The sequence below is a fragment of the Nannospalax galili genome, unplaced genomic scaffold (genome assembly GCF_000622305.1).
Source record: "Nannospalax galili isolate Female #2095 unplaced genomic scaffold, S.galili_v1.0 scaffold911, whole genome shotgun sequence".
NCBI lineage: Eukaryota > Metazoa > Chordata > Mammalia > Rodentia > Spalacidae > Nannospalax > Nannospalax galili.
This window is the reverse complement of record NW_008329642.1, coordinates 1,114,362-1,138,197: the sequence shown is the minus strand read 5'-3', so window position 1 is coordinate 1,138,197 and position 23,836 is coordinate 1,114,362. Positions and strand designations below refer to the sequence as shown.

Here is a 23,836-nt window from a genome sequence, read left to right as displayed (position 1 = left end):
AGGCTGTGTGAGCATGTGTCTCTAAGAGTATACTCCTCAGGCCCCTGACCACCCTTAGCCTTCCCCTCTGAAGACCAAGCAACAATCTTCGCACATCTCATTGACTTTACTAAAAGTTAAATAAACGTACAGGTTTGCCCATAGCTGACTATAAGCTGCCTGGGCGCTGGTTCTCCCTTCCTCTGTCCCAGATGGAGGAGCCAACTGAGGGCCAGGTACTCTGCAGTGGGTCCAAGGAGATGAGAACACACATGCTCATGGTGTACACAGCCTCTTTGTTCCTCCCAGTGGCACTTAGGACCTCTGACTTGCGGTGGCTGCCAGCCTCCAGGCTACTCAGATGGCTTCTCTGCTGGTCTTCACCCTCCTCTAGACCCCTGCTCAAGCTTTGCTGCCTTCTGAGTTCAGCAAGTCTCGCCTGCTCCACTCCAGACAAGAGAACGATCTTCAGGGCCCCGAAACCAGAGGAGCTGATGCCCTTAGGACCTGGGCTTGGCATGAGTCACGCAGCCTCAGTAGCAAGCTTAGCCCTTAAGTGGCCTTTCTAATAGAGGCAAGATAGCAGGCTGGCATGGGAATACAGGTTCAAGGGAGCAAATGACCCTACAAGTGAGACAGACTGGGGAGAAGGGATGGCTCAGGACCAGTGAGCCAAGGACAGCCATGCATGTCTTCCTTTCAGCTCCCAGGCCTTGATGTAGAACAGCCACTTGGGAAATCTACAAATTTGTGCGTGTGAATTGCTGGCTAGAAGGAGCTGAGGCAGGAGGGAGTGGCCTAGAGGTACACAGGTGACATAAGGCAGTCATGATGCTCTAGGGCCTCAGAGCTCAGCACAAACCATTTGGGGCCTGCAGGCTCCAGTTGGAGTTACCAAAGTCACAGGCTGCTTCATTCAGTTTCAGGTAACAAGTTTTCTATACCAAGAAGCAAGGATGGGCTCTTTCCAGCCCTTATTCCCCTCTTGTGAAACCAGTGCAGCCCTGAAGCTAGTGCATCTCGGAGCCATGCCTCTCTGATGCTGGAGGAGCAGCAGTAGGGGCCAAAGTGAAGCTTTCTAGGAAGGCCAGCAGCCCATGGCAGAAGCTCAGATGTCCTCCAGGCCACAGGTGGCTGTGGCCCTCTACAAAGACAATGCAGGCTCTTGGGGGCCCAGCTCCTGAGAGGCAGTCACCATGGTTACTGGGAGGAGGAGGCCATCTGCGTGGAGATGAAAGTCTCGATGACACCATGGTTAGATGGCAGCAGGTGGCTGTGACCATTGGTGGAGTCAGAGCTCTGGTACAACACCAGGCTGCTGGAGGATACTGTAGAGGCAAATGAGATCACAAGCTGCTGCCCAAGTCCCCTCTGACCCTACCCGACCTGCTCATCCTTAAGGATGCTCTGGAGGGGGAAGGCAGAACCTCACCCAAATCACGACAGATTCCAGGAACCCGGGTCAATCCTCTACCCTCAAGTCTCAAGACAGCCAGCCTCCCAGGTACATTTTTCCCATGTGCCTGCTCTGCTGGGCTAAGTAAATCAGTAACCTATATGTTTTTGGTTTTTACATTACTGGGGATTGAACTCAGGGCCTCACGCTTGCTAGGCAAGCACTCTACAAAGCTAAACATCCAACCCTTGGGAAGGTATTTTGTAGATGTGGTTAATAGTGAATTGGCTTTCAAGAAAAGAAGTTACCCTTGCCTATGCAGGTGGGCCATTTCTAATCAGAGACCTTAATATGGAGAGAAAATGGAAGCTTCCTAGAGATCAGATTTCCTTCCACCTGAGTGTCTGGCCTGCTGGACAGATGACAGGCATGCTCACCTTTGTGTACAACTTTGCCAGTCAGTTCCATCAGATGAGTCCCTCCCTGTACATAATGTACGTGCTATTGATGCTGTGTCTCAGTAGATTGCCAAACTGATAGAACTAGCAAAGTGAAGGGCTCTTGGGCTGGGCCTAGGTTCAAGTCCTGGCTCTACCACCATGTAACACACTTCCTTGAGTGTGCACTTGTTCATCTTTAAAATGAGGCCAGTGATGGTCCTAGAACAGGAAGTGCCCTCAGTAACTGTCATTACAGCCATGGGAACTGATGGGGGAGTCTCTGAGGCTCCAGTGGAGAGCATGCACAGGCAGGGACACATGCACCCACATACTCATATGCATGAAACACACTCATACACTAAGCCCTGAGCCCAGCCAAGCCAGATGCATTGGTGAATAACTTCTGGTTGTTTAAACTCTCCTCCATTGAGTCAGGTATTCCTGTAAGTTTGACTCCAAACACTGTACACAGTGCTTAGCACACCACAGGTGTCTGGGCCACGTTCTGCAGTCAGAATGCATTTCCCGTCAGCTGTCTTATCAACTAAGCACACCATCCCATGTCCTACTGGGGGACAGCAAGGAAGAGGCAGGTGAGGGCTGCTCACCAGTGGGACTAGTGCCGAGCCGGTGGGCAGGTTGCAGGTGCTGGATGCCCGCTGGGTCCTGGCTGGGGATGTGGATGGTAGTGGCCGGAGATGATGGTGCATGAAGGCCAGACTCACTGGAAGCCTCAGTGTCTGAGGTGAAGACCTGGGGAACCAGAGCAACTCCCTGAGCCCCCAAAGTGTGGAGTGTGGAGCTTTCCCCTCAGCATGGAATGGGGAGCTTCAGGTTGATAGGGGCTTACCTGCTTGGTGGGTGTGAGACTGGCCAGGGCGCTCAGGTTGGTATCTGTGATTAGCATGGTCTGTGGAAGCAGGCTCGTGTGCGTGTACTGGGCCACCTCTGGCTTGTGGCTGTAGAGGGCTGGGAAGTAAGGACAGACATGACACCCTGGACCCATCCCAGAAAACCTCTAGACTGAGTACCTGGGGGAAGTGGGCATGGGACCTGCAAAATAGCCCTTGGGGATCCAGATGGGAGAGATGGACCCCTCCTTTCCCTGATCAGGGATCTGCTCAGCTAGACCTTAAGGGGGGTAGCCAGGGGAAGGCCAGGAAGCAACTCCAGTTCTTGGACTTTTTGTCCAGTGACTGCACTAAGCACAGGTGATATGCCAAGCATGGGGGCTCCGTACTAAGTGTAGGTCCCGTCATACTTAGTGTAGATGTTGTACTAAATTCAAACGCTGTTAGACTGAGCACAGGTACTACTGTACTAAATGCAGGTGCCATTGTACTAAATGCCAGTACTTTTGTACTAAACTCAGTGCTGTTATACTAAGCACAGGGACCACAAGACCAAACAGGTGCTATTGTACTAAGTGCAGGTGCTGTTGCACCATATTCAGGCCTCAGAAGGAAAGGCAGGAGGCCTCCAGGTAAGCAGTGCAGAGGGCAGCAGTATCCATCGCTAGGACATTTCTCAACTTGCAACTCAGAATTTCACCTACAACTTCTCCAAGAGACATGGACACTCATCAAATACCTAGTAGCCACATACTCTCCCAGGAAACAGCTTAAAAAGCGTAACACCCACATACACATGAATACACGAATACATACACTTCCAGCTTCGTACATAGCCACAGGTCCATAGCTCCTTATCCTAATGCTGAAGTCCTAAAGATCTGAACTCAAAAGCTTTCCACAAAGTCAGCCCCAGGGCTCATGGGATGGCAAACGTTATGCAGACCTGGTGTTAGGCTGCATGAGTGTGTGTGTGTGTGTGTGAAGGTGCACATAGATGGCAGTAAACAACCTCAGCTGTCCTTCCTCAGGTATTGCCTGCTTTATTTGAGACAAGTATCACTGTCCTGAAGTTCACCAAGTAGGCTAGGCTGGCTGCTCAATGAACCCCAGTGATCCATCTGTCTCTGCTTCCCCAGATCTGGGATACATGAAGTACCCAACTTCCTTGTTTTTAAAATATAGGTTCTAGCCAGGAGTGGTGGTGCATGCCTTTAATCCCAGCACTTGGGAGGCAGAGGCAGGCAGATCTTTGTGAGTTCAAGGCCAGCCTGGTCTACATAGTGAGTTCCAGGACTGCTGGGGCTACAGGGAGACCCTGTCTCAAAAAGACAAAAAATGAAATACAGGTTCTAGAGGATGAAACTCAGATCCTTGTACTTGGAAGGCAAGCACTTTACCTCCTGAGCCATCCCCCCCACCCCACCCCCCGTCCTACATGAGTCTTCATCTACTTCATACAGTTCCCAACTTTTGCTGCGTAAACAACAGTGTTCTGTTGACAGCTGCTGCTCAAACCTACCAAGAGTAACAGGTAACATGGCACATCCGCAAGCCACCTTCTGCCATCTGAAATCTCATGACCTCAGGTGTGCACAGCCCCAAGGGTTCCAAAGAAATGACTGTGGCCTGCACATGCACACACAAGGCAGGAACACGATCCATGGATAGTCACACATTGAGAGGTTCACACCACTCACATGAGTTCCTGTGCATATCTGTGGCTGTGTGTATTCACACAGAAAGAGGTTGGTAGCCCACAGATACCCACTGTCAAAACAAGTGCACCTGCACCAGATACATGCAGACCACGGTGCCTGCCACCTGCCCCTGCTCTGTACCTACCCACAGCCAACCTCCAGCCCACATCCTCCAGGCCAAAGTAAGGGACACTCACCGTGGGGGCTCTGCAGCTGGGCCATGGTGGCCATGAAAGGGCTCTGGGCCACATGGCTCTGCACAGGGGGCATGAGAGGCTGTTGGTAGGAGGGGTGCAGCGGCTGGGAGAACTGGACTGGCTGCAGGGTGGTCAAGCTGCTGCCCATGCTGTTAATGACTGGAACACTCTGTGCCTGAGTGGAGGCTAGACCTGGTACAGGGCAGGCAGGAGTCAGCCAAGCCTCCCACCCACCACCCTGTGTCCTCCCCACAGACCCAGCCCAGACTTCCTAAGAGGCACCATCCCTCCTTCCCAGAGTCCATGGGTTAGAAGAGGTGTGGAGGGACTGGTGAGAAAGGCAGGCTGTGTTCAGAGGTTGCCAAACTGGGTTCCTTGGAGCCCTGGAGTTCCACAGCACTGGGAAGGTCCTGAGCTTGGTTATCTGCACCCCTCTTCCAGCAGTTCCCTATAATTTTTTAATGACTTTTTGTTGTTTTACATTTTGTTATATTAATTTATTGTGTGTGTATGTGAGAGACAGCACTCAGGTCTCTCCTACCATATGGGTCCCATGGGCAGTAGAACTCAGGTGGTCAGGCTTGGCAGCTAGTGCCTTGACCCACTGAGCCATCTCACCAGCTCCCTGTGTCTTGAATATTGAACAGCATCATGTACTCGCATAATAGTTCCTGCATAGAAAGGCTTTCTAGACTTTAAAAAATACTGATAAGACAACAAATACCCCCTTACCCGGATTTATTTTTCCCATAGACTTCTTATAATAAATATATAATTTCTATATTATGCTTATTGGGTCTGTTTGGTTTGGTGTTTGCTATACCAATGCAGAGTAGCACCTGACCCAGAACAGGCTCTCAGAAAGCAAGTGTGTGAATGAATGGATGAATGAATGAATGAATGAATAGGTCCCAGCAGCTCTTTTCTGATCCCAGATTCTGTGGTAGCCCCCACTACCTTACCAATGACCAGAGTAGACGTTCCTGTGTTGGTGAAAGTGGGGCCCAAGGAAGCAGGCTCCCCGGGCCCAATGGTCATGACTCCAGGCAGTGAGGCCATGATGAGGTTCTGGGGCTGCTGGTTAAGGCCTGGAGATGTCTGCTCCAAACTGTGCAGTGCTGTCAAGGTGCTGACTGGTGGCAGGGGACCCCCAGTGGTTGAGACCTGAGAGGGTAAACCAGGTTGAGTTGGAGTGTCCCCACACTGCCTCCCTGGGGCACTCCAGTGTTTCCCAGCCATGAAAAATGGAGCTGGGAGGGGTTTCTGCACAGGTTGGGGCCACTCACCAACTTGGCTTCGGTGCTCAGCAGGCTGTGGCTAGGCTCCAGGCCTGTGGGGGACACTTGGTGCAAGGGCGCAGACACTGTCACTAGGGGACCACCACTACTTGAGGGCACCTCAGCCTCTTCACTGGTTGCAGGCTGTCCGTAGCGCACACCTAGAGTGGGGAGCACTGTCCAGGCTCAGCACCCCACTTTCCTGTCCTCACCTGCCTCCACAGACCTCATCACACCAGACCCCACTGGTTTGCTCAGGCTGGTTCCCCATCTTTCCTTGAATAGTTAGCACTTTGCTGAGCCTCTGCCACAGAACAAGCCCTGTGCTGGCTGCTTCCAGCTCCCTGAATGCACTTGCTCCATGTCCCCCACTGCCTAGTGCTCCCCTGGTGTACAGTAGGTGCTTAGTCAAAGAACAGTGGAACTGAGCTGAATTAATCAGAAATGAAGGAGTTGAGAAGAATGGATTGGAATTGAGTGAATTAAATTAGATCTAGTTGAATTAGATCAGAAATGAGTTGAGCTGGATTGAGCTTGGATTGAACTGAATGAAATCAAATTGAATGGATTAAATTGAGTTGAGCTTTACAGTCGGCCCTCTGTATCCACAAGCACCACATCCTCAGATTCAACCAACTGTAGATGGAAAATATTTGAAAAAACTGTGTGTCTGTACTGAACACATGTAGGCTTTTTCTTGTCATTAGTCCCTAACCAATATAGTATAACTACATAGTAATTGGGTTGTATTGAGTCATAAGTCATCTAGAAATGAGTCAAAGTCTGCAGGAGGATGTGCATAGGTTGCATGCAAATACTACTTGAAGTGTCTACAAGATGTACTGGAACCAATCTGTAGATACCAAGGGATAAGCTGTGCAAAAGGAGCTGAATTTCATTGACTTCTGTTTAGTTGAACTAAATGAACTGAATGAGAATTGGTTGGATTACATTATGGTTTGAACACAATTGAATTGAGTTGAACTGAGATGGTTTGAACTGATAGATCCAAAATGAATGTGTAACACAAATCTAGTTAGGCTGACTAGAATAAGTTGGAGTGCAGTGAATGGCATGGAGTGAATAAAGTTACCAGTGGGCTGAATGGTTTGGTTGGAGAGAAGGGTAGAGTGAACTGGGAAGAGAGGGGTGGTGTGGAGCAGGAAGGATGGAGGAAAGTGTGAGCTGAGTGCTGGAGGGTGGTACAGCGTGGAGGAGAGTGGGGAGTGGAACAGTTTGAAGTGGATGAGGGAGAGTGGAATGCACAGTGCCAGAGAAAGGAGTAGATGGATGGAGTGGACAGAGTAGAGGGGATGGAGTGGAGTGGACAGAGTGGATGGATGGAGTGGACAGAGTAGAGGGGATGGAGTGGAGTGGACAGTGGATGGATGGAGTGGATGGAGTAGAGTGGACAGAGTGAAGTGGATGGATGGAGTGGACAGAGTAGAGGGGATGGAGTGGAGTGGACAGAGTGGATGGATGGAGTGGATGGAGTAGAGGGGATGGAGTGGATGGAGTAGAGGGGATGGACAGAGTAGAGGGGAGGGAGTGGAGTAGACAGAGTGGATGGATGGAGTGGACAGAGTAGAGGGGATGGAGTGGAGTAGACAGAGTGGATGGATGGAGTGGATGGAGTAGAGTGGACAGAGTGAAGTGGATGGATGGAGTGGACAGAGTAGAGGGGACGGAGTGTAATCTGGGGTGGCTACTGCCGCTAAGGAATCCCTCTCCAGCCCTCCTTCCCACCCACTTACTCTCTTTATCCCAGTTCTCCTGGCCCACAGCACTCACCATGGACCTTACTGGGGGAGAGGGCTGAGGGGGGCAGGCCAGGGGAGCTGTGAGCAGGCAGTGCAGGTCCTGGTCCTGGCCCTGGTGGGGGCCCGCTGTATGTGTCCATGGCCAACTTGTGCCGAAAGGCTTCTTCCTTGCGCCGGTTGGCAAACCAGTTGTAGACGCGCACCTCCGTGACAAGGTTGGATCCCAGCCCCTGTGCCTGCGACGGTGACACACCCCTCTGGATGCACTCTGCTCTGTAAAGATAGTACCCAAGAGCTGAAGAGTAAAATCTAGCCAAGTGCTCTAGATGGCAGACCTAAGGTTATGGAGGAGACAAAATGAGTGGCCACCTGAAGGGTTGCTTGGGTGGGTGGGGGATGCTAGAAATTCACTTCTAAACAATGGTCAGGAATTGAGTCCTCTTAATTCTGACCAAGCTAAACAGACTGTAGGAATTCTCAAGGACTGGAGAGGCCCCTTGCAGAGCCAGAGTTCCCCACCCTCTTCCCAGCCTTGCCTTGGCCCTGGCTGAACCACCATTCTACCTATTGCACTCCTCCACCAAGGTCTCTCGCTCCTCCTTGCTGGGATTCTTCTGCCTCTCATAGGCCTGGAACAGGATCTGCTGGGATGCTGGGCCCCACTTGAAACGGTTCCTCCGCCCCTTTTTGGTTGGCAGCTCATCACCTGTGGGCTCTTCAATTAGCCCACCCTGCCCGGCATGGGTGAATTCTGTAAGACAGAGAGTCATAAGAGGGGCATTGGCCACTCCCACCTTCCCACGTCAGCTCCCTGGCCCGCCGATTTTCTGTTTCCCAGAGTGCTGAAATAGAGTAGTTAAAGGCTAGAACCAAAGAATTATCTAACCCTGGGCCTGGGAGATGTGGCTCAATTGGTAGAGTGCTTGCCTAGCACACATATACCATGGCTGAGTAAGAGAAAGACAAACATTAACAAGTGTTGCCAAGGATTCAAGAAGCAACTGGAATATTGAAACCCTGCTGGTTTCAAAACAATAGCAATTTAGCAGTATCTACCAAGAATCATAAGTAACCTGTGATGGTAGAAGTCAGGTTTAGTGATTACCCTTACAGGAAGAGAGGGCTGCTAGTGAGCTGGAATGTTTAATTCTTCATCTAATGGGTTGTTATTCTGGTATGTTCACTTTGAAGAAATTCTTTTTTTAATTTTTTTATTATTTTTATTTTATACCTATGCATGTATTGCCTGCATGTAGGTAAGTGCACCATGTCGTGCAATGCCCACAGAAGACAGAAGAGGCTGTTGGATCCCCTGGCACTGGAGTTATGAACAGTTGTTAGCTGCCATGTGGGTTCTGGATTCGAACCCAGGTCTTCTGCAAGAACAACAAGTGTTCTTAACCGCTGAGCCATCTCTCCCGTCCCTTGAAGAATTTCTTTAAGAGGGCCAGGCATTAGGACTCAACTAAAATCACAGCCCTTGGGAAGATGAAGCAGTAGAATTGTCATGGGTTTGAGGCCAGCCTGGGTTACAAAGCATGTTCCAAGCCAGCTAGGTTCACAGATGGAGACCTTGTTTCAAGAAGAAAGAAAAAGAAATAAAGGGGAAAAAGGAAGAAAGAGCAAGAGAAGGAAGGGAGGGAGGGAGGGAAAGAAGGGAGGGAGGGAAGGAAGGGAGGGAGGGAAGGTGGCAGGATGTAAAGCAGGGGGAAGGAGGGAGGGAGGAATGTTAGTTCATTGAACTGTACACTTAAGATTTGTGTACATTTGTACATTAGACCTTATTTAAATGTTTTTAAATTATCTTTAAATATTTTATTTTTTTTTTTCATTTTACTGTATGTGTGTCAGTGCCCCTGTGTCAGTACACTTGTGTGGTGCAGTGCCCAAGAGGTCAGGTGTTGGCTTCCCCGGAACTGGAGATAAGACCATTGCTAGCCACATGTAGGTGTTGGAAATTGAACCTGGGTCCCCTGAAAGAGTGGCCTGTGCTCTTAACTGCTGAGCCATCTCTCCAGCCCCACTGAATGTTTTTTTATTAAAACGAGCACTCAGCTAAAAACTGAAAAGAAGCTCACTCCCTCCCTGAGGTTGCTAAGCTGGTAAGATGACAGCCGAGAGCTCCCAGGACCCATCTGTGCCTGTATCAGAAGAGCCTGACAGAAAAGGAAGTCAACGTAAAAGAAAATAAAACCAAGTCAGGTATGTGTACACATCTGTACCCTCGGTGGTGGAGCTTAGAGGCAGGAGGCTCAGTTCAAGGTCATTCTCAGCTACATAGTGTTTGAGGATAGATTGGGCTACACATGGGAACATATCTCAAAAAATCAAAAGGAAGGAAAGGAAAAAGAAAGAAGGAAGGGAAGGAGAAAGATGGAAAGAGGGAGGGAAACAAAGTCAAGTCAAGAAATAATGTGTGTGGGGCTGGAGAGATGGCTCAGCAGTTAAGGGCACTGGTGGTTCTTGCAGAAGACCTGGGTTCGAATCCCAGCACCCACATGGCAGCTAACAACTGTGTGTAACTCCAGTTCCAGGGGATCCGACAGCCTCTTCTGTCCTCCGCAGGTATTGCACAACACGGTGCAATTACCTACACCCAGGCAATACATGCATACACATAAAATAAAAATAATAAATAATAAATAAATTTAAAAAAATACTGTGTGAATGTCATTTAAGCCCCTAGATGCAACCATGCCTGAAACAGCCATGGACTGCTCCCATTCATGAGCCAATAAATTCCTTTAACCCCCTTAAATCAAATTGAATTGGGGCTCTGCCCTCTTGTTACTCCAAGAGTCCTAATACTTTGGGCTTATCTTGAATGTTCTGTATCTCCCATCCTCCAATTCTTTAAAGTTAAAAATTCCCTGAGGATAGCTATTTGAGCCACAATTTGCTTCTTCTCAGTTCTAGGCTGAAATCTTTTCTTACATTTCAAACTGTTAGAGATGAAAAATGTATTTTATTCAATATTGTAAATTTTCTTCCAATGACAGTTTGGGGAAAAGACAGTTAAATTCTCTCAGAAGCTAAACCTAAAATGATTTCTGCTTCTTCTCATACAAATGAAAACAGTTTAAGAATGTGCTTTTGGGGGGGGGGATCTTTTTTGAAACAGGATCTCCCAGTAGCCCTAGCTGGCCTGGAACTCACTATGTAGACCAGGCTGGCCTAGAACTCACAGAGATCCACCTGCCCTTGTCTCCCGAGTGCTGGGACTAATGGCGTGCGCCACCACGCCCAGCTAAGAATGTGCTATATTATACTATGTGTCTAAGTGTATATTACAATATAGAGGAAAGCAAATCCCTCAATAACAGGTAAATATATTAAGGGTCAGAGCTGTTTATACATTTTGTATATACATTTTTGACAGTGGTTGTTATTATTATGGGTACTGGGAATCGAATCCAGGTCATCTACAAGAGCAGCCAGGACTCTCAGCTGCTGAGCCACCTCTCCATCCCTCTATCAAACATTTTAAAAGCACTTATTCTATGCCCAGCATTCTACATCTAGGATTTTCCCTGTGGACAGACTCACATTTTGTACAAACTTGTATAGATAATGATGTTCTCTATGAGCCAGAGGTGGTGGCACACGCCTTTAATCCCAGCACTTGGGAGGCAGAGACAGGCAGATCTCTATGAAATCAAGGCCAGCCTGGTCTACATAGTGAGTTCCAGGTCAGCTGGGGCTAGGGAGACACTGTTTCAAAAAAAGCAGAAATGTTTTTTTGTTTTTTTTTTTTTGTAGCAGGGGGTCATGATAGCATATTGGAAAAACTAAAAGTCCTTCAGCAAGTGGCTGGCTAAACAAATCGTGGTACCTCCAAATAACATCCAGTGACCCCTAAAAAAATGAGACCAAGTCAGGTGTGGTGGCACTCACCTGTCATCCTGGATCTTGGGAGGCCAAGGCAAGAGGATCAGGAGTTCAAGGCCAACCTGGATTACACAGTGAGACCGTGTCTCAAATTAAAAGTGAAAAGAGGGCTGGAGATTCAGCTCAGTAGTAGAGCATTTGCCTAACATGTGAAGCCCTGTGTTCAATCCCAAGTATGAGAGAGAGAGAGAGAGAGAGAGAGAGAGAGAGAGAGAGAGAGATCACCATTTCCTAAGCAATAGTGTAGGAATGTATGCTGGCCTCTGAGCCTCTCATGCTGTTCCTCTTGATTGTACCACCCTCACACTTTAAGACCTAGTGTAAAGGTCATGCTTTCCATGTGAACCTTCCTGGAACCTCTGCCTCACTGAGATAGAAGACCTTACTCACCCCTCCACAGTCAGCTCACCACTTTGCAATACTTTAAAGCACTGGGCCTGGCAGTCTTAAGTGCTCAGTAACTACTAGAGGTTACTATTTTTGTTGTCAGCATATTATACTTCTTGTCTCATATCATAGTGATGATTTCCCATGATTCCCCCACTGAACCGTGAGCTCAGTGAAGGAGGAACTCAGTAATTGTATCTATGGGTGCCCAGGAACAACCCTGCTCCCTCCCCCAGTGCCCTGTGCAGAATGGGCAGTAACTGTGGGTGAAATCCTACAGGTTTCCTCTCAGTCCACATGTCTGTGTGGTGAGGGTGGTGATACTCCCAGCTCCCATTATGAACTGGGGAGAGTCCCAGGCCCTGCCAGGGAGAACACAGGCAGGGGTCATTACTTACGCTGAGCCACCTCTCGCTGCTTGCGGACGTACCAGGTGTACAGAGCTGCCCGCTTCTGTGTCTTCATAGGGGTGCCCTTGTTGAGGTGCTGGGACAGGTGGGACTGGTTGAGACCAGTGGTGTCCACCACCTCTCTCTGTGGGATGTTGTGCTGCTGCAGGTAGGACTTGACCATCTTTGCCACCCGCCATGGGTCCTCCCTGTAAGAGGGCAAAGACAGAGTCTGCTCAGTGGGGTGCTTAGTGGCACTGCCAACTCTGAGGTGAGGTTGGGGTCCTGGGAACTACAGCCCTGCTGCTTGGGGTTGGGATCACAGATGAAGGCAGTTATGGAGCCTGGGGGCCTGTGTTGGGTCCTGTACTAGGACCCAGCCCCATGAAAACAGACATGAGCACATGCAGACATGAGTGCAAGTTGTGCAAGCCAGCTCTGAATGTCCTCACCTGCAGCCTCCTTCAGAGTTCCTCCCCTCTTCTTACGTGAGAATGTCAAATGAATAATTTTTAAACTTTTTAGTTACTCTGTGTGTGCGTATATGTGCCACAATATGCATGTGGCTGTCAGAGGGCAACCCTTGAGAGTCGGTTCTCTCCTTCTACATTTACATGGGTTCTGGGGATCAAAGTCAGGTTGCCAGGCTTGTGAGGCAAGCATTTTTCCCACTGAGTCATCTTACTGACAGTGTTAAATGAATCTTAAACTCATGTTGAGGAATAAACTGTCTCATTCTCAGCACTCAAAATGGGCCTGCCATAGAGTGTGCCTAGGATGATGGATGGATGGATGGATGGATGGATGGATGGATGGATGGATGGATGGATGGATGGGTGGATGGGTGGGTGGATGAGCTGGTGAATAGGTGGATGGATAACTAACTGGGTGTGTAGATGAATAGTTATATGGATGGGTGAGTAGATAAATGGATGGGTGGATGAATGGATGGATGATGAAGCAGATGGATGGACAGACAGATGGACAGATATATGGTGAAACCCCATTGAAAAAAGGAAAGCAAACACGTGGAGTTTCCTATTTACCGTCAGAGCCACTGAGGCCCAGAGAGTTTGTGTCACTTGTATTTCTTGCCCAAGGTCACAAGACTAACCCAGCAGTGTCCATTTCTACCCAAAGGGATGAGTTCTAAGTCGTCTACCAGGCTAAAATCACACAGGGTCAAAATGCCTAAAATTCTGCAATAAGCCCTTAGCAGCAGTCTACCTGTTTCCCCACAATGCTGGACAATGCAGGCAGGTGTTTCAGCTGAGTCCCAGGTGAAGGGGTTATAGGCTGGACTTCAGAGGCCTCCTTGTAACAAAACTATGTGTGTTTGAGTCCAAAATCCCATCTGGGAGCTAGCATTCTCCAAAGAGAGTGATTTATGGGACCTGAGGCCACCTGTGATTCATCCTCTGCTAATGAGTCTCCCTGTGGGAAAGGAAGGGATCTATGTATAGATTGTACCACAATGCTCTCTTCCTCTCCTACTGTCTCAAACACCTCTCTCCCCTTCTCTCTCTCTCTCTCTCTCTCTCTCTCTCTCTCTCTCTCCCTCTCCCCATATATATATGGATATCTATCTATATATATAATTTGTGTATAGGCATGTGAGTGCAAACTTTTACATGTGGAGATCAGAGGACTTTTAGGAGTCAGATCTCTCCTACCCTGTGGGATCTCAGGTCATCAGGCTTGGTGGTAAGCACCTTTACGGAATAATAACACAATCTCTCTCTCCTCTCTCTCTCTCTCTCTCTCTCTCTCTCTCTCTCTCTCTCTCCTCTATTTCTCTCTCTCCAAACCATGTATGTGTCAGATAAATACAGTAAAATACAACAGCACTGAAGCAGGCAGACTGAGATTTGAATGTGTGACTGGAAAGCCTGTATTCCCCTCTTCCCTGCTTGGCTCAGCAAGCTGCTTCTAAATCTTGAGCCTTGAGATATTTACATATCTGACAAATGGTGTCTTTAGAAGGTGACTGGTTGCCATATTGCTTGCTGTAGCAAAGATTGAAAACCACCAAAAAGTCCACCAAAAAAAAAAAATGCTGATTCTATCACAACCGCTCTTCTATCAGCCATAAAGCCCACTGCAGGATCTCTGAGTGTGTCCAGATGGGCTGACCTGGCTAGGATAAGTACTTTACTGCTGCTTATGTGAAATTAGAAGTGAGGAAAGAGAAGCCAGGTATGGTGACACACATTTATGATCCCTGCATTCAGGAAGCTGAGATCACAAGTTCAATGTTAATCTGAGTTCCATATTGAGATCTTGTCTCAAAAAGAAAACAAAAATGCCTAGCTTGCTGGCCCCCGCCTGTAATCCCAGTTCTTGGGAGGTAAACGCAAGAGAATTTGGAGTTCAAGGTCATTCTCAGCAACATGCCAAGGCCAGCCTGAACTACAGAAGACCTTGTCTTAAAATTTTTTTTAATTATATATATGTGCATGTGCATATGTGTGTGCATGTATGTGTATTATGTGTATATGTGTGTGCATGTGTGTTGCATGTGCATGTGTGTAAAAAGGCTTTCTATTCATATGTGTATACATGAAACCTCATCAGAGAACACATCAGAAACTGGAGATGGTGGTTTCCCTCTTAGACCCTCTGACTTCCTCCTCTTATCAGGAGTCAGGTGCTGGGGATGGATGAGAGGGACAGTTTTCTCTGTAGCTCTTCTGCAGTTTTTAAAATATGCACTACATTCCAACCCTGTATACTGTACTGCAATGTGTAAGTCACCCCTCTGTATCCTTGGGGAACACTTTCAGGACTATAGTACATATGAAAAGCCACAAGTGCTCAATCCCTTGCATAAAATCGATGGTATTCTAGCAAACACTTGCTGCCCCAGTTGGCAGAAAATGGAGTTCCAGGCCAGTCTGAGGTACATAGTGAGACTTTGTCTCAAAAACCAACCCAACCACAGCAACGAATGGGTAACATTTACATATAGCCTACATACATCCCGGTCTACTTTAAGTCACCTCTAGGTTACAACAAAGATGCAAGTAAAATGGTTGCTTTACTTATTGTTTAGAAAATAGTGACAAAAAAGTCTGTAGTGTTCAGATTGGAACAATTTTTTTTTTAATATTTTCAATCCCCAGTTGGTTAAATTCACAGGTTTGGAGCCCAGAGACTGAGTGCATATAACATTTCAAACCAAATTACAAACTGAAATCCACCTCTAGCACTCTAAAGCCCACCCCACTGCCTTCCCCAGACCCTTCTTTTCTTCCCAGAGCCAGCTCTGCCTAGCATCCCTAATGGCCTTCTCAATGGGAGGGCTTAGCAGTGGTCAGCTTCGACCCTCTGACTACCTCTTTTGTTATCAGAGACAGGGAGGGTAGCAAAGGAGGTGGGGACAGATGAGTCTAAGTCAGCACTAGGTACAGCAAATAAAAAACGATAACGGTGAGGGTGAATGTCACCCACCTAGCAGCCACTGGGAGCCACCTAATCTCAAAGAAACCCCCCGGAAGTATATTTTATGTGAATGTGGGCTCCGCCCATGTCAGAACTTGGGCTCAGAAAGCTCAGGTTGTCCCAGGTTTCCTAGTTGGGGCTCAAGAATATTTTGTTACTAGGAATCCTACTTGCAGACTCTATCTTCCCATGTTTGGGGGATTCTTGGCACCTCACCCCTCCCTTTACCTTCCCTGAGTGCCAGTCAGGGCTAGGAGGGAAAGGTGGACAAAGTCCAGCCTGTGCTTCAGCAAACAAGCTTATCTGGTGACCTCCCTTCTCCACCAAGGGCAGCCCTCACTTTCTTCTCTCCCTCCCTCCCTCTCTCTCTCCCTCCCTCCATAGTTCCTCTGTAGGGAGAATGGGGGCACCTACCTCTCAGCAGGACCTTGTACTCTGCCAAGGTCTCTCTATCTCTGTCTCTGTCTCTCTCTTCCCTCTCCCCCACCCCATCTCTGTCTCTCTCAACTTCTCCTACACTAGATCAAATAAAATAAGAGCAAGACCAGCCACCTTTCACAAACACATGCACAGCACTTATAAGCAGAAGACATGTATTTGAATGGGAAGCAAACATGTTCAAACTAATGGACACTTGTTTTTAAACAGTCCTTGATACAATTTGACACCAAAAAGTGATTACAAAGTACCAGGCAAAGCCAGGCATGGTGGTGCTGTGATCTCAGCACTTGGGAGGCCAAGCCAGTAGGACCATGAGTTTGAGACCCTGTCTCAAAAAAAGAAATATATAAAAATCAAAAAAATAAAAACAAACAAAATGCCTGTCAGAACACAGAGCCAAGAGGACCCAGCTTCTATCTTTCCTTTCTCTGGGGGAAGTTATCTGTGCCACTTTTTTTCTGGTACCTACTGAATTAGTCCATTTCTATTTTCCTACCTCTCTCTTACTGCTCTCTGTTCCTCTCTGCCTCTCTGTCTCTATCTCTCTCTGTCTCTGTCTCTGTCTCTCTCTGTCTCTGTCTCTCTTTCGTGCATGCAGTGTGCACACACACACATGTGCACAGACTTACACATTCAGTTTCTAAGGACAGGCCTCTTCTTCCAGAAAGAGCTTCCCCAGCTAAAAACAACTCAAAATAAACAGGGCAAGGTACCTAGTGTTTCATGCTTTAAATGTACTAGGTTTGATTCAAGTCTACTGGGTCCCAATCCTGTCATGACCTAGGCCTCTGTGAACTGCACCTGCTTTTCCACATGGACCATATCCACACCTAGCTCACACTGACTGCTAACTAGGAGAATTAAATTAGTTCCCAATGGAGAAGAAGGCTTTGGGGCAGAGCCTGGCCAATAGCATGGGCTCAGTAAATGGAATGATATTATTAACATCATTGTCATCATCTCCATCATCACCATCACTGTGGTCCCCTGGCCCCACAGTAGAACCCAGAAAGAGTGAAGATCTGCCATCATCTTCCTCCTCTCTTCTCCTCCCCATTCTAGAGTCAACCATGTCTTTGGGCCTTTGGGTCTTTGGTATCCAGAGCCAGGAGGTGGGAGACAAGCCTGAAGACCACACCTCTGGATAGAGAGCTGAGTTCTCCATTAGGAGGAAGGGTTTAGATCTGAATAGTAGTAATCCCAGCTCTGTTAGCCACTCTCTGAGTGGACTTGCAAGGTGGCTTAACATCAGTATGCCCCAGTTTCCTCAGATTTGAGGTAGAACTAAAGATATTTCCTCTTTCTCAGGCTAGGGCTGTAACTCACTTGGCAAAGTGCTTGCTTAGCATGCATGAAGCCCTGGGTTCTATCCCCAACATCACATAAAATCATATGGTGATGCATAGCTGTAATCCCAGCACTTGGGAGGTAGAGGCAGGAGGATCAAGAGTTCAAGGTCACCCTCAGCTACATATGATGTAGCAAATAAGCCTGTGATACATGGGATAGGAGGCCATGGGCCCAAGTCCTGGCCTTGCTATTTGGAACAGTTAATTCGGGTAAGTCACTTGGTCTCTTGAAGCCTTTATTTCCTCACCTGTAAAATGGGATCACCTAAATTGCTAGGGTCCACTGCTGCTTATTTCACAAACTATCTTTCATACTCTTGGGGGAATACTCTTAAACTTGTAGCGAGTATTTTCTTCCTCGCTATTCTAAAGAAGAAACTGGGACTTAGGAAATGGAAGGCACTTGCCTGACTGGAAAGGGACAAGGTAGGGATGGGAACCCAGGCAGGCTGCATGCAGATGACAGCCTGCCCACTACCCTGCTACTGCAGTCCTAGCTCACAGAGCCCTGCTGCTGACAGGCGGGATCAGGGAACATCAAGGTTGGGCTTTGAACTATCTGGGGACTTGTGAGGACAGCCAGGCTAGAGCCCTGAACTCCAGGTATTCCCTTAAGTAGGAGCAGCAGGTGTCTAGGGAAGTCCTCTTCACCCATGCCTATGTCTGTCATGGGTTGGACATGGGGGGTAAAGTGATGAATAAGACCTCACAAGCTTTGTCTTTGGAGAGTTCCCTGTTTTCACAGAAGACAGGAAAGGAACAGGGATATATATATATATATAAATAAATAAGGGCAAGTGGTGAAGGAGAGGGCAACTGCAGGGAGAGCCCACCTGCAGAAGGGGCAGACAGGGAACTGAGGGCCCAGAAGAGCCTGGGGAAAGGTCTGAGCAAGAGGAATGGGGTGTGCAAAGGCCCTGAGGTGGCAATCGCCTTTTATGTTGAAGAGCAGCAAAGTCAGCATCACAGAAGCAAAGGAACGGAGGGCAGGAGAGCAGTCAGGGAAGCTAATGGGGCCAAGGGGATGGAAATAGAGCAGGGAATTTGACTTTATTGCTTGTCTACATGGGGAAACTGAGGTAGGAGAGGGAAAGAGATTTGTCCAAGGTCACACAGACTGAGGGTAGAGATTTGAGAGGAGGAATTCAGGTTTCTGCTGTGGCCTCAAATACGGGGCACACTCTTAGGGGCACCTGGGACCCCAGACCCACCCCTGCCTCTTCCAGACACAGGTCTTATGGGAACAATTAGTTCCCACACAGAGCTGGCCTCTGTAGGCATCTCTTCTAGCCTCAACCTCCCCACCACCCAGGCCTTCCTCAGGGGTCCTCCAGCCCTCTCCCCAATACTCCCACCCCCTGCCCTGAAGCTAGAGGCCCCACTTTTGTCCCTGGGACATTTTCAGGTCCCCTTTGTTACCTGAACAATAAGTAACCCAGGTAGTTAGTTATAAACTCCACAGGAACAAGGAGCTGGTTGATAATTTATAGCAACATCTCAAATTTAAATGGAAAGTAAATAGCACGCTGTTAGCATTAAAGAAAACCCAACCCGGGAGGGAAGCACTCCAGCCTCCTCCCAGTACAGCCTCACTCTCTCCCCTGCCCCTTCTTCCAGCTGCTCTAAGACCCTCTCCCCTCCTGGCTCCTCTGCTCTTCCAGCTTCCCCAGCCTTCTTCCTCCACCTCATCCTCCCTGCCTCCCCTCCTCTCCTCCAATTCCAGGTCTCTGCTGGTCTCCAAGGAGCACTTTGACCTCTGCTCAAAACTGCTTTGGACCAAGCCTCCCCTCCTGCCCCCACCACCCCTAGCCAAGGAGCTGCTGATCAAGAGGTTCCACCTAGCCAGGTAAGAAGACCCTTGGTACCCTGTCCCCAGCCTCATACCTAAGCCCCCAGTTCCATCTGGGGCCCTGAGCAGGTTAGGCCCAGCCCCACCCTGTCCAGATTTTCCTCACCCTGGGTCTGGCAATATCTGGACCTTTGCCCCTCCCCTACAGCGAGGCAGCCCTTTGCCCTCCTCTTCCTGCCAAGCCAGGGGGCCTGACTGCTCCCCTACCCCCTGCCCAAGGCCCAGGGAGGCTCCCTGAGGCTTCTGGAGAGGCCGGAATCCACCAGTCCTCCCCGACCCCAAGCCGGGATCAGTACCTTGGACAGAAAAAGAGACAGACTCCCACAGAACTCCCAGAACTCTTCAAACTCCTCAGTCAGCCCTTAGGCCCCTTAGTCATAGCTTTCACACACACACATACACACACACACACACACACACACACACACACACACACACACACAAACAAACAGTCTTAAGCCTCAGGTTCTCCACCTATAAAACAGAATTATCAACAAGTTCCTCCTGGGAGTGCATCTCTATATTTTCTATATTTTGGGAACCTGGGCGCCATGAAACCCCAACAGAAAGTCAAAAACAGGGAGCTATTAGTATGGAGATTTTGGAGGGTTTGGGGAGGAGGGGAGGGGGGGGGTCCCTGCAGCTCCCAGGTAACCCTTCCCCCATCCCAGTGCTCCCATTCTCCACCCCCACTGGGTGGGAGGTTGGTAGGCTCAGGTGTCTCCAGGCCACCATCCCTACAAGTTAATGATCACAGGCCTTATCAGAGCCTTTTGCCATTTATAAATTTATAAAACAAAAGAGAAATAATAAAGTACATGGGTAATTAGTAACCAGATGGGCTTTGCTGAGGAGAGGGGAGGCATCCACTCTGGACCCACCCAGCACTCCAGGAAATGGGGAGCCAGACAACAGATGAGGGTATAGTACAGGGAGGCCTCTAAAGCTGCCACCTGGTAAAGTGGGGGGCATGTGGCCAGGGAAGGGGAGCAGCTGCCACCCCCAGGCTCCATCTGCCTCAGGTAAGAAAAATCTGGGCTTACACAGCCAGATACTTGAGGCCCTAGGGAACTAGGGAAGGCCCTAAAACCCCAGTCTCTGCCCAACCTCCTCAGAAGGGCTTGTGGGGACCCCACTTCTGTGGTCTGAGCACTTAGCAGGGAAGAAGAATTTTGAGGAGTGCAAATGACCACAGTGGGTAAAGATTTCCACCACCCTCGGGTTCTTCAAGCATTTCATTGGGGACTTTCTTGTTTTACTGTCCTCCTGCCTGTCCCCATTTCCTAGCGACCAGGGCTGCATGCAGGACATGATTCACAGGAATGTGAGACCCTACAAAGGGGCAGGTCCAAGCAAGAACCCATTAAGCTCCCACTTCCCGACCACTAGCCTAAAGGCCACAGCTCAGGAGGGCTCTAGTCTGGGAGAGGGCTGGCCGGGAGCTTAGCGTGGGCTGCTCTGGGCTCCCTCCTGAGTGCTAGGGATAGGGTGGGGTCCTTACTGCAGAAGGGTCTCCACCACCGCTTTCTGGTGGGCGGCCTCCTCCGGGCTCAGATTCTCCAGCTCTTTCAGGATGGGTGGTGCGAAGTCTTCCCCATCGTCGTCGGTGTCGTCCTCCGAACCACGCATCTCCCCCAGCCCATTGGGCAGCTCCGCCAGCTCCCCTCGACCTGCACCGCAGGACTCCCCCTTGTCCAGGGGGCCATCTCTAGCCAGCAGGTAGGGCCCCGGCTCCCCCAAGGCCTGGATCAGCGCCTCTTTGCTCAGGCCCGACTCCAGCAGGGCAGCCAGGAGCTCCGTCTGCAGCTGGCTCAGCTTGGAAACCATGGCTCCACTGCCACCAGGCCACGCGGCCCCAGGCCACCGAGCTGGCCGCCTCCCCCACCCACCGCGTGGGCCGTCTACTTGCCGGCAGCCTGGCAGTCACGAACCAGGCTCCGTGCACCCACTGCCCCCCCAAATCCCACTAGCCAAGCCCTGTGGGCACCCCCAACCCCCAACCCTGGCCCCAGCGGCCAGTGAATCAGGGCCCCTGCCTGCTCTGTTTACATTGGAGCTGGGGAAATTCTCCAAGGTTCATATTTATCCGTGTGCTTAGCCAAGGGACTGAACTTTGGACTTCAGCCCTGCAAAGTACAGGCCTCATGGCAGCAAGAGGGACCCGGAGCCATGGCCTACGCTGGAAGAGTAGAGTACAGAAAGGCGCGTGAGGGAGGTGGAGTGGGGGGCAGAGGAGCCGGGATATAAGGTGCTGGGAGCCAAGAGGCACCGGAGCGTGGCTCAGGGTATCACCGTCCAAGGGTGTTGGTGGTGGTGGTCAGCCTGGGGCCTGAGAGTATTAAAGGCCCATTTCTTTGAGGACCAGAAGGAGCAGGAAGTTCTAGGCCACTAGGCCAGTTCTCAAGGGCAGAGTCAGGTCACATTCATAGGGGTGGGGACATTACACCCCACTCTAAGCTGGACACCAGACCCCCCCCCTTAAGAAAAGTTTGCTAAGATTTATGTCGTAATACTTAAAAACTTGTGTGCCAAGGACTGTGCTAGGTCTGTGCGGTCATCTCTTCACTGTATGATCCTAACAACTACTAGGCGCAGGCATTTTATATAGAAAATCCTGGTTCTGAGAAGTTAATCAACTTGCCCAGCCAGGAAGAGCTGAGACTTAACCATAGGACTAGATTGAAGAGAACAAGGCACTTTGCCACAGATGAAAATTTTAAGGTGTCACCACAAAATTTAATAATTGAAATAAATAGCATTTTCATACTATGGAATATATATGAATATACATATATATAATTTGGTTGTTGTTTTTTTCCAGGCAGTCTTACTATGTAGCTCAAGCTGGCCTTTAACTTCCCATCCTCCTGCCTCCACCTCCCACAAGGGAGGGATTACAAGCGTGTACCACCACGCCATTTTATGCAGTGCTAGGAATTGAACCCAGGGCCTCATACATGCTAGGCAAGCACCCTATAAAACAAGTGAGCTATACCCCAGTCCCCATATTTTATTTATTTTTTCCAAATGTAATTTTCTTCAATAGTACTTAGTGAAAACACTTAATATTTTTGTTTAATTAATTTTTACATTTGTTTATTCATGTCTGTGTGTGCACGCATGTGCTCATGTGCTACAGCTGGAATGTAGATGTTGAGGACAGCTTTCAGGAGTCTGTTTTCTCCTTGCACCATGTGGGTCCCACGGATGGAACTCGGGTCATCAGACTTGGCTGCAAGTGCCTTCACCTGGCCCCAAATTCACCATTCTAAAGTTTTTGATTACTGGTTTTTAGTATATTCCCAGTACTATACCACTTCATCTGTCCTAGTTTGTTTCTCCATTGCTGTGACAAAACACTCTGACTTGGGGAGGAAAGGGTTTATTTGGCTTACATCTCCCGGGTCACAGTTCATCAGAGAGACCAAGATAGGAACTCAGGGCAGGAACCTGGAGGCAGGAGCTGGAGCACAGGCCATGGAGGAATGCTGCTTACTGGCTTGCTCCTCTGGCCCAGTCTCAACCTGCTTTATTATACAACATAGGCCACCTGCCCAGAGGTGGCACCACCCCAGTGGGCTGGGCCCTCCCACATCATTCAGCAATCAAGAAAATTCCCCCACAGACATGGCCACATGCTGGTCCAATGGAGGCAATTCCCCAATTGAGGCTCCTTCAACCCAGGTGTGTCAAGTTGACACTAAAGCTATCCCGCACATCATCTTAATTTTAGAACGTTTTCATCATCCCAAAAGAAATTCCACATCCACTCAGTAGCCACTCCCCTATCCAGGTCTAGCTTAGCCTCTGACCAGTGATGGACCGTGGACTGACTTCTGTCTCTGTCTCTCTATCTATCTCTGTCTCTCTGCCTCTCCCCTCGCCCCCGGGTTTGCTTATTCTGGGCATTTCATGTAAATGGAACGGAATGTTGGGACTGCCAAAGCAGGATCCCCACTTTATCCCCTCCTATGGCTTACTAACATGCCCTTGCCCAGGTACACTACACTTTACCCATTCATCCATGGATGGATATTTACATTTTTCCTACTTTTTGGCTATGGTAAACACACTGCTGAGAACATCCAGGTACAAGTCTTTGTGTGAACATATGCTTTTCATTTATTTAGGGTTTACATTAATTTTAAAAATTATCACATGGATCAGGAGTTCCAGATCACCCCAGGCACATAAATTAACGCAAAAAAATATGCATAAAATATCAAATTTTTCTGTAGAGACAGTCTCTGACCACCACTCACTTCACTCTAAACTGGGCCCCTAGTCAGCCTATCCCTTATGTCCCCCCACACCTTCCCAGAGCAGCTTTGAGCCCCCAAAGCAAAGGGTTCATACCATTTCTTGGAGTAGGCAGGTGGGGCCACTAAAGCTGAGCTGTTTCCAGAGGGTCTGTGTCAGGGTTCCGTGGAGTCAAGGTCATGCTCTGCAGTGTAGGAAGCCAATAGCCAGAAAGCCTCCAGGCCAGTGAGCA

The 23,836-nt window shown here is 49.1% G+C and overlaps 1 protein-coding gene across 1 annotated transcript; it reads right to left on the bottom strand.

Annotated features, from left to right (window-relative positions):
* Positions 1-87: 87 nt before the first annotated feature.
* Hnf1a (HNF1 homeobox A) lies at positions 88-22,176 on the bottom strand. The gene is made up of 10 exons (XM_008840693.3): positions 20,846-22,176; positions 12,274-12,473; positions 8,165-8,351; positions 7,632-7,873; positions 5,850-6,001; positions 5,526-5,727; positions 4,564-4,755; positions 2,666-2,784; positions 2,424-2,568; positions 88-1,307 (listed from the first exon to the last, which is right to left on the bottom strand). Exons 1-10 carry the CDS (start codon positions 21,169-21,171, stop codon positions 1,180-1,182), a joined length of 1,893 nt encoding a protein of 630 aa, XP_008838915.1. The 5' UTR covers positions 21,172-22,176; the 3' UTR covers positions 88-1,179.
* Between the last annotated feature and the right edge of the window lie 1,660 nt (positions 22,177-23,836).

Bases quoted from the DNA above. Each gene is read 5' to 3' on its own strand.
- Hnf1a (XM_008840693.3), bottom strand. From the start codon at position 21,171: ATGGTTTCCAAGCTGAGCCAGCTGCAGACGGAGCTCCTGGCTGCCCTG. The intron at 8,352-12,273 runs GTAAGTAATGAC...TCTGTCTTACAG, and splicing joins GCAGCGAGAGGTGGCTCAGC to AATTCACCCATGCCGGGCAG. The intron at 5,728-5,849 runs GTGAGTGGCCCC...TTACCCTCTCAG, and splicing joins TGAGCACCGAAGCCAAGTTG to GTCTCAACCACTGGGGGTCC.